The 9,547-nt window shown below is 39.7% G+C and overlaps 1 protein-coding gene across 1 annotated transcript; it reads right to left on the reverse strand.

Moving 5' to 3' along the window:
* Positions 1 to 919: 919 nt before the first annotated feature.
* LOC142610169 (metalloendoproteinase 3-MMP-like) lies at positions 920 to 2,075 on the reverse strand. The gene has a single exon (XM_075781901.1). It carries the CDS (start codon positions 2,061 to 2,063, stop codon positions 1,131 to 1,133), a length of 933 nt encoding a protein of 310 aa, XP_075638016.1. The 5' UTR covers positions 2,064 to 2,075; the 3' UTR covers positions 920 to 1,130.
* Positions 2,076 to 9,547: the final 7,472 nt, after the last annotated feature.

Here is a 9,547-nt window from a genome sequence, read left to right on the forward strand (position 1 = left end):
TAGCAATGCGTTCAGGTTGGGGCTAACCACAGCTTAGGGTTTTCGAAGGGCTTAGACAGTGAATGGCTTAGGGTGTTCGAAGAACTCAGAGGTATTTTTTTTTCTTTTTTTTATATTGGGTCCTGTAGCCGCATTTACAAAAACGCAACATAGACATGCCTGAAGCTGCGTTTATATAAACGCAGCTATAGGGTTGCCTATGGCCGCGTTTGACTCTTAAACACAACTTTAGGACAGACCTATAGCCATGTTGTGTAAACGCTTCTTCAGGACATATTTTAAAAAAAAAAAAAAATCAAATGGGTCTATAGTCGCGTTTTTAAAACGCAGCTTAAGCCCAACCCAGCAAAACGCAGCTGAAACAATAAGAAATGCGACTACAGAGTTGATCTTGGGCTACATTCAGTGCACGCAACAATACTTCTGGTACTGCAGCTACATTTCTGTGAAACGCGTCTCAAACACACTCTATAGCCGCGTTTTTGTAAATGCAACTTAAAAAAACGTAGCTAAAAAACTAATTTTTTTGTAGTGGGTTATCGAGATCAAGATATACACAAGTAAACCCAGCCCATGACCATAGTTACTAGTGACACCCTCATTCCTGAACAGGAACTTAGACTTCATCCATGCCTAAGTCCGGATCCTTGCCTACAAATAAAAGGTCTGCTCTCAGTCATGGCAGAACAAGTTTTAGGATCTATTCCAACCTTATATAGCTTTTCCTCGTTTGTACTATCTCTTAATATTCTTTGTTATGGTGTGTGTAGTGACTATATATATATTAAAGTGCAAATGGGTTAGCCTAATGTCTCTTAATTAATTAAGTCGGCTAGGAATTAGAAATTTTTGTTTTTTTATTTTCTAAGAAGAGGCTAGGTACATATTAGAATTTGAGAGCAAACCAAAAACAGGAGTCTTAATAAAAGGGAACGTTTGATTGCAAGTTATTAACACAATATTAATAAAGGTTACACAAGGTGGATCCTCAATCCGATCATATAATTATGATGTATGTCTAGCTCATAGCACCATAACGATGTATTTCGACAGTAGATGGCAAATGTTTTATTCTCTCTATATATATTAGTACGAACGTATGTAACTGAAGATTCCACTATCTTTGACACTTAAACATTATATAAGGCTTTAATTCCATCGATATCATCTTTGTCCAAACCTTTGGTCACTCCTGCCTGAATGTTAGGCCACATAATAGCACCCTGAACTGTGCTATGTTGGAGCCCAAGAAGGTGCCCGATCTCATGCAAAGCAACAGTCTGCAAGTCAAATTGATTTGGAACAGCTCCCACACTCCATTTTTCATCAGCATCATAATGGAATCTTCCATCAGTTGGAGCAAAAGCATGGGCAAGGATTCCACCAGGTCCATCAAAAGGGGCCCCGTCTCCATGATCCCTACTTAGGAAACCAATTTTGATATCTGCCGTTGTGTCGTCTTGAGCTCGCGAGAATGTGAACTGTGTGTTGGCAGCCCATGTTTGAAAAGCTTGTGCAACAGGGCTCATGGCTCTAGTTTGGGTGCCAGGGAGAAATCCATAGGTAAGGCTGTACTTAGAAGCTGGCCATTTCGGGTTGCCAGGGAAGAAAGCATAGTGACTAACAGTGTGTAAAGAGCCATGGTTGTGGTCATATTTTTTATTGTCTGAACGCATCCAATTCGTACCATTGATGATATCAGCCACACCACAACGAGGCATCATCATGTTGGATACTGTTTTGGCATCCAGAGTCCCAGTGGTGTTGAGGTGGAAATTTAGCTGGTATGTTTTAAGGGCTGACTCTAGGGGTTCATCGAAATCATCATCATTGGCATGGTTTTGTTTTTTGGAATGGCTATAGTTCAAGTAACCAAATTGTTCAAGGTAACTTTTTAGGACTTTGATGCCTGAGACATTGTCACCCTTGTGACGTCCTTGTAAATGCTTGAGAAAATCAAAGGGTGATGATTTCTTGTTATTGGTGTTTCTTGATGTTCCATGAGAAAGAAGAGGAAGAAGGAGGAGAGTGAATAAAAAGATTGAAAATGCTTTAGAAGCCATGGCTGCAAAAGTTTGCAACGTAAGGACTTTGTTAAATGTTGTGTAGAAGTGTTTTAGTTTCATTGCTATTTATAGATATTACTAACGGCTGGCTTCTTGAGAGATATTCTGATTATTCTCATGTGAATGCAAGGTTGATTCTTCTTCTACCATGATGGTATGACTTTTACTAGCAAGATAAGAGATTGACAAGTGACCTAGAAATAGATGTGGCCAGCCACTTGGAGACTCAAGGTCTAGGGGCCCCCTTTTTTTTCCCCCCCTGAATTTCTACAACTTTTAAAGTAATGCCACATACCTAATTGTAGAATTTGAGATTTATAATTTGTTGTGATGATAAAATGTGATTTGTGAAACATCATTTTTATGTAAGCTCACTAATCACTTTAGAAACCATAATTCATTATACACTATCACAAATTACCAATTAAATATTTTAAAATTTTATTATGTAGAGTGACTTGTGGAAAACTTTTTCAAAGCCATCAACAATTCAATAACTTTAAAGTTTCCTCCTCCCCCAACCGAATTTACTAATAATAGTAGGTCTTCTATTGAAAACATTATTTTTGTAAAAATTTTAAATAGTAACTGAATTCAAATAAAATTATTTAAGACCATAATAAAAAGAAAGCCAAATTAGTAAATATTCATTTAGGGAAAAAGTTTAGCTACATACTTGATTGTACCCAATAACTACCACTCCAATACTCTTCTCAATATTCTTTTTTATTAGAAACGAATTTTGAGAAATTCATCATTGGATTACATTTTCTTTTTATATAATCTATACTTTCAAAATTTTTAGAAGATCAAAAATCAATAACTATTTCTCAAACAAATATTTAACTTTTAAGTTTTTGTAATTTAAAATCATGAATAAAAAATAACTTTATAGATTGAATATTAAATTTATTTTATAGAAAATATTGAATAGTAAATATACAAGAGTCAACCCAGCAAAACGCAGCTGAAACATCAAGAAATGCGGCTACAGAGTTGATCTTGGGCTACATTCAGCGCACGCAGCAAAATTTCTGGTACTGCAGCTAAGTTTCTATGAAACGCGGCTTAAACACACTCTATAGCTGTGTTTTTGTAAACTCAGCTTAAAAAAACGCATTTTTTTTGTAGTGGGTTATCGGGATCAGGATATACACAAGTAAACCCAACCCATGATCATAGTTACTAGTGACACCCTCATTCTTGAATAGGAACTCAGACTTCATCCATGCTTAAGTCCGGATCCCTGCCTACAAATAAAAGGTCTGCTCTCAGTCATGGCAGAACAAGTTTTAGGGTCTGTTCCAATCTTATATAGCTTTTGCTCATTTTAACTATCTCTTAATATTCTCTGTTATGGTGTGTGTAGTGTCTATATATATATATATATATATATATATATATATATATATGTGCAAATGGGATAGCCTAATGTCTCTTAATTAATTAAGTCGGCTAGGTATTAGAAATTTTTGTTTTTGTCTTTTTTTTTCTTTTTTCTTTTTTTTTTGAGAAGAGGCTAGGTACATAGTAGAATTTGAGAGCAAACCAAAAACAGGAGTCTTAATAAAAGGGAACGTTTGATTGCAAGTTATTAACACAATATTAATAAAGGTTACACAAGGTGGATCCTCAATCCGATCATATAATTATGATGTATGCCTAGCTCATAGCACCATAAAGATGTATTTTGACAATAGATGGCAAATGTTTTAATCTCTCTCTATATATACTAGTACGAATGTACGTCACTGAAGATTCCACTATCTTGGACACTTAAACATTATATAAGGCTTTAATTCCATGGATGTCATCTATGTCCAAACCTTTGGTCTCTCCTGCATGAATGTTAGGCCACATAAATGTTATTGTATGAACTAGAATATATTGGGAATTTTTTAACTAAAATAAATCTATTATCAAACGAATCTTAATCCATCTTCTTTGTAAATTGAAGAAATTTTATATTTATTTAGAGTTTGCGTCTAATTAAAAAGATATCTAATCTTAATATCCTATAATGAAATCATTTGCTTTATGCCCAAGTCGATTTTGTTGAAAAGGAATTTTAGTACCTTAACTTTTAAATGAAGCCATATATGATGAGCCTTAGTCCTTATTCAAAGCAGGTCGCAAGCCATGAAAATGGCCGAAAGGATTGGCATGTTACCAAATACTTTTCGTCCGCAAGATATCAGAGAAATCATAAAGTTTCACATACAATTAAACCAATTACACGTGTATTGCAAAATGAAAGAATAGAAGTGTAAGGCAAAGAGCTAGAGCTGCCAACATGTCTTGGTCTGGCTAGAATTAACCGCCGCTTCAACCTTATTCCAAAGAATCTCAAATAAGTTGACCCGTCCCTATTGTACTCTTTTGTTTTTACTTGGCAAGTTCTTTGTACTCTTTTAAACACGTAGTTTTGCGAAATTCATTCATTTGTTTTGGTGTTGATCATGTTGTCTGCTACTTAATGCACCTGAAATGGATTATGAACTATTATATACTTCGAAAACCTATTTATATTTTTAAAAAAAGTGAGAAAAGTTGGTTTTTATTTTTAAAATGTTTGGATGCAAAATCACATCTTTAACTTAATTAAAAACAAATAAATAAACTGGGTTTTGATCAAGTTCTAGTTATTCGCGAGTAAAAAATCTAGGCAATAATAATTGGTCACTACAAAAAACTCAGGCTTTAGCCGCATTTCAAAAATGCCGCTTTAGCCCTTAAAAATGTAGTTATAGGCTATAGCCGTGTTTTTAAAACGCGGCTATAGGCTTTGACCTATGGTTGCATTTTCTAAATCGCGGTTATAGGCTAAGACCTGTAGATGTATTTTTTAAAACGCCGAGGTGCGCTATCTGCCCTTGGAAAAAGCGCTTCTGGCCGTAGTCCACGCCACGCGCAAACTTCCTCATTATTTCCAATCTCATACTGTGGTTGTTCTGACCCAATTGCCTCTCAAGGCGGTGTTACGCAGTGCTGATTATTCTGGCAGGGTGGCAAAATGGGGAACCATTTTGGGAGCCTTTGATGTTAAATACAAGCCTCGCACCTCGGTGAAGGGTCAGGTCCTCGCTGACTTGGTGGCAGAGTTTACTGAACCATTGTTAGAAGAAACTCTAAAAGAAGCACACATGGATGGAAATTCAATTGGAATGATCACGGCCGCAGTGCCCTCGGCTTGGAAAGTATATGTGGATGGGGCTGCTAATCAGAGAGGGTCTGGTATTGGACTTGTTCTGATGTCCCCTGAAGGAATTGTCTTCGAAAAATCTTTAAGATTGGCCTTCTCGGCTACTAACAATGAGGCCGAGTATGAAGTAGTCTTGGTAGGCATGCAGATGGTACGTAAGATGGGTGGCAAGGAAATCCATGTGTTCTCGGACTCTCAGTTAGTGGTCGGCCAAGTCATGGGGACCATGGAGGCTAGAGACCCCAGAATGCAGGAATATTTGGCCCAGGTCAAACGTCAGCAGGCTGAATTCGACTCTTTTGCCTTAGCTCACGTCTCTAGGAGTGGAAACACTCATGCAGATTCTTTGGCTACGCTGGCAACGTCCTCGGCTCAAGGTTTACCTAGGGTTATCCTCGTTGAGGATTTGGTAGAACCTTCTCTTGTAATTGCTAACGCGCCTCGCATCCATCTAATAAGGCCTGGTCCTAGCTGGATGGACTCGATCGTGTCTTTTCTTAAGAATGACATTCTTCCCGAGGACAAGGCTGAAGCAGGAAAGATACGTCGAAAGGCACCACGTTTCTGGTTGTCCAAGGACCAGAAGCTATACAAACAATCCTTTTCAGGACCGTACTTGTTGTGTGTGCACCCTGAGTCAACAGAAGCATTACTGGAGGAACTGCATGAGGGAATTTGTGGGAGCCACACTGGGGGAAGGTCTTTAGCCCATAGAGCCCTGACTCAGGGTTATTGGTGGCCCAATATGCAGAGGGAGGCTCAGGACTATGCCAGAAAATGCGATCAATGCCAGAGATTCGCCCCTAATATTCATCAACCTGGAGGGGTTCTTAACCCTCTCTCCAGTCCCTGGCCCTTTGCCCAATGGGGATTGGACATAGTGGGGCCGTTTTCGAGAGCTGCAGGAAACAAAAGATGGCTTCTTGTGGGAACAGATTACTTCACTAAATGGGTTGAAGCTGAGCCCTTAGCCAACATCCGCGATATTGATTCCAAGAAATTTATCTGGAAAAATATTGTCACTAGATTCGGTATACCACATACACTTGTCTCGGACAATGGCGTTCAATTTGACAGCAAGGCCTTTAGGCAATATTGTGGTGACATGGGTATCATAAATAGATACTCTACCCCAGCTTATCCTCAGGGAAATGGGCAAGCCGAGGCCGTTAACAAGGTCATAGTCAACGGGCTCAAGAAGAGGTTAGACGATGCGAAAGGCAGATGGGTAGAAGAGCTCCCTCATGTTCTGTGGACATATAGGACCACACCGCGCAGGTCCACTGGAGAAACGCCATTCTCTATGACTTATGGAGCCGAGGCGGTGATACCTCTGGAATCTGGTTTTCCTACTCTAAAGACGAGTTCTTTTAGCCCAGAGAATAACAAGGGACTCCTGGAGAAAGATCTTGATTTACTTGAGGAACGGCGTGAGACAACTATGGTCCAAATGGCTTATTATCAACAGAAGCTAAAACGAGGATATGATGCCCACGTGAAGCTAAGGCCACTTGCACCTGGTGATCTTGTATTAAGAAAGGTTGTGGGCACCTCTAAAAACCCAGCTTGGGGTAAGTTAGGACCCAACTGGGAGGGCCCCTATCGCATTGTTTCAGTGGCAGGCATAGGGTCATATCGGCTAGCTGATCTAGATGAAAAAATTGTACCACGCCCATGGAATGTAAATAATCTTAGAAGGTATTATTATTAATGAAATTCGCTTTTGTCAGCTAACATTTCAAAGTTATGAGTATCTCTAACGCTTGAAGCTATTATTCTAAAAGAATCAAACAGAAACTTGGTTAAGTGCAGTCCTCGGACCACAAACCTTGTGGAAATTGATGTCTTGTCATTTGTTAAACAGAACCTTAGTTAGGCCGGGTCCTCGGACCTCTTGCTTTGGAAAAATTAACATTTGAGGTTATCATTTTTAAGAATCAAACAGAAACTTGGTTAAGTGCAGTCCTCGGACCACAAACCTTGTGGAAATTGATGTCTTGTCATTTGTTAAACAGAACCTTAGTTAGGCCGGGTCCTCGGACCTCCTGCTTTGGGAAAATTAATATTTGAGGTTATCATTTTTATGAATCAAACAGAAACTTGGTTAAGTGCAGTCCTCAGACCACAAACCTTGTGGAAATTGATGTCTTGTCATTTGTTAAACAGAACCTTAGTTAGGCCGGGTCCTCGGACCTCCTGCTTTGGGAAAATTAACATTTGAGGTTATCATTTTTAAGAATCAAACAGAAACCTGGTTAAGTGCAGTCCTCGGACCACAAACCTTGTGGAAATTGATGTCTTGTCATTTGTTAAACAGAACCTTAGTTAGGCCGGGTCCTCGGACCTCCTGCTTTGGGAAAATTAACATTTGAGATTATCATTTTTAAGAATCAAACAGAAACTTGGTTAAGTGCAGTCCTCGGACCACAAACCTTGTGGAAATTGATGTCTTGTCATTTGTTAAACAGAACCTTAGTTAGGCCGGGTCCTCGGACCTCCTGCTTTGGGAAAATTAACATTTAAGGTTATCATTTGTAAGAATCAAACAGAAACCTGGTTAAGTGCGGTCCTCGGACCACAAACCTTGTGGAAATTGATGTCTTGTCATCTGTTAAACAGAACCTTAGTTATGCCGGGTCTTCGGACCTCCTGCTTTGGGAAATTTAAGATTTGAAGTTACAATTTTTAAGAATTAAACGGAAAATTGGTTAAGTCTTATCTTCGGACCATGACTTTGATCAAAGTTAACTCCTTATTATGTCTGGGTGTTAATGCGTTACTGTTTATTAACTCGGATCTTAAGTTTTATATCTTTAAGTGATAAGCAAATTTGTGTAAGGAATGGTCCTCGGACCTTACATCCTACTAGAAACGGTGCTATACATTACAAGGGTTTGATCGTTATATGAGGTCTTTTCTTCTTTTTAATCAAGGCATTGTTTAAATATCTCAACCATGTCACCTTCTGTTAAATCTTTAATAACATGCGCGTGATTATGTGGAAGTTATGATTGTGCAATCCTTGGAGTTAGATTTGTTTACTCTGAGAAACTTTTGCTATGTATTAATGGGAAACTTTTGCGATAAGTATAAAAAGAATAAAGTAAAAACGGATGCAACACGGGTGAAAATCAAATAAAGTTGTTCTTCATTAATCATTTGGACATGCATTACATATAAAGGTTGAACATAGAGAAAGAGAAGCCCTAAGCTAGGTCCTGAGCTTTTGGAGGAGGATCTTGTTGAGAAGTGCTGGTTCCCTCTGTCTCTTTCAGCTCCAACTCAAAAGGAGACAGAACCTTTTTTCCTTTGTCTGCTACTTTCGTTGGAGGGACATTGGATTCTATGGCTTGGCTAAGGCCCTTCTCGGCATCTCCGCCTCCTTCCTTGTCTTTATTGGAACCCAAAGGTTCTGTAGGATCTGGAATTAGCTTCGGGACCATGGGAGGAAGAGCAGGAAGAGTTGTCTCAGGGGTAGGAGTAGCAGCAGGAGCCTCTTCAATCTCCTGTATCTCCAGGGGAAGCCAAACGTTCTCGGACTTCCTCAGATCCGAGGATAGAGGAACTCCTGCTACGTTTAAAGCTTCCCCCCAGACTTTCTGACAGTATTCCCGGCACAAAGCCGCGAAGTCCTCTGTCAGCTGCTCCTCGGTGGTTGCTACCCCTTCCTCGAAACTCGCCTGCTTGGCAGCTTGTAAAGAGAGTTGGAATGAGCTGGCTTCTTCCTTCATCAGCGCAAGTTCTTTTTCAAAATCCGAGCATTCCCGTTGGACTCGGGCGAGCTCATCATCTTTTTCGCGAAGGAGCTTGCGCTGCCCTTCTATCTGGGTCTTCATAGTCTTCAAGTTTGACTCGACCCCATTTTTCTCTCTCCTCAGCTCAGCCACCTCCGAGGTAAGCTTTTCATTCTCAGCAAGAGCTGTGCCCAAGGACTTCTCTGTCTCCAGCCTAATCTCCAGCTCAGTCCTGGCCTTCTTCCGAGTGTCTTCTATAAATTTCTCGGCTACAAAGACCTCCTGAATGGCCTGTAACAAAGTGTGATGGACAGGAATAGTAAACAAACTTATGAATATTGTTAAAAGTGGAATCTTCCTAAAAAGGGGTAAACTTACCAGCGCTAAATCCCTTTTTAAAGAGAGGAATAGTTGTGGCTGGCTCATTTTTTCCAAGGTCTCCACGTCCTTGGGCAACAGAAGAGGGCACTCCAACACTTCGGCCAAGTGGTGGGCATGGCCTTGTTGAACCGCCCTTGTACTAGATTGGCAGGAGATGGGTGCGC

Source organism: Castanea sativa, chromosome 9 (genome assembly GCF_040712315.1).
Source record: "Castanea sativa cultivar Marrone di Chiusa Pesio chromosome 9, ASM4071231v1".
Taxonomy (NCBI): Eukaryota; Viridiplantae; Streptophyta; class Magnoliopsida; order Fagales; family Fagaceae; genus Castanea; species Castanea sativa.

Coding starts and splice junctions, on each gene's coding strand:
- LOC142610169 (XM_075781901.1), bottom strand. CDS start 2,063: ATGGCTTCTAAAGCATTTTCAATCTTTTTATTCACTCTCCTCCTTCTT.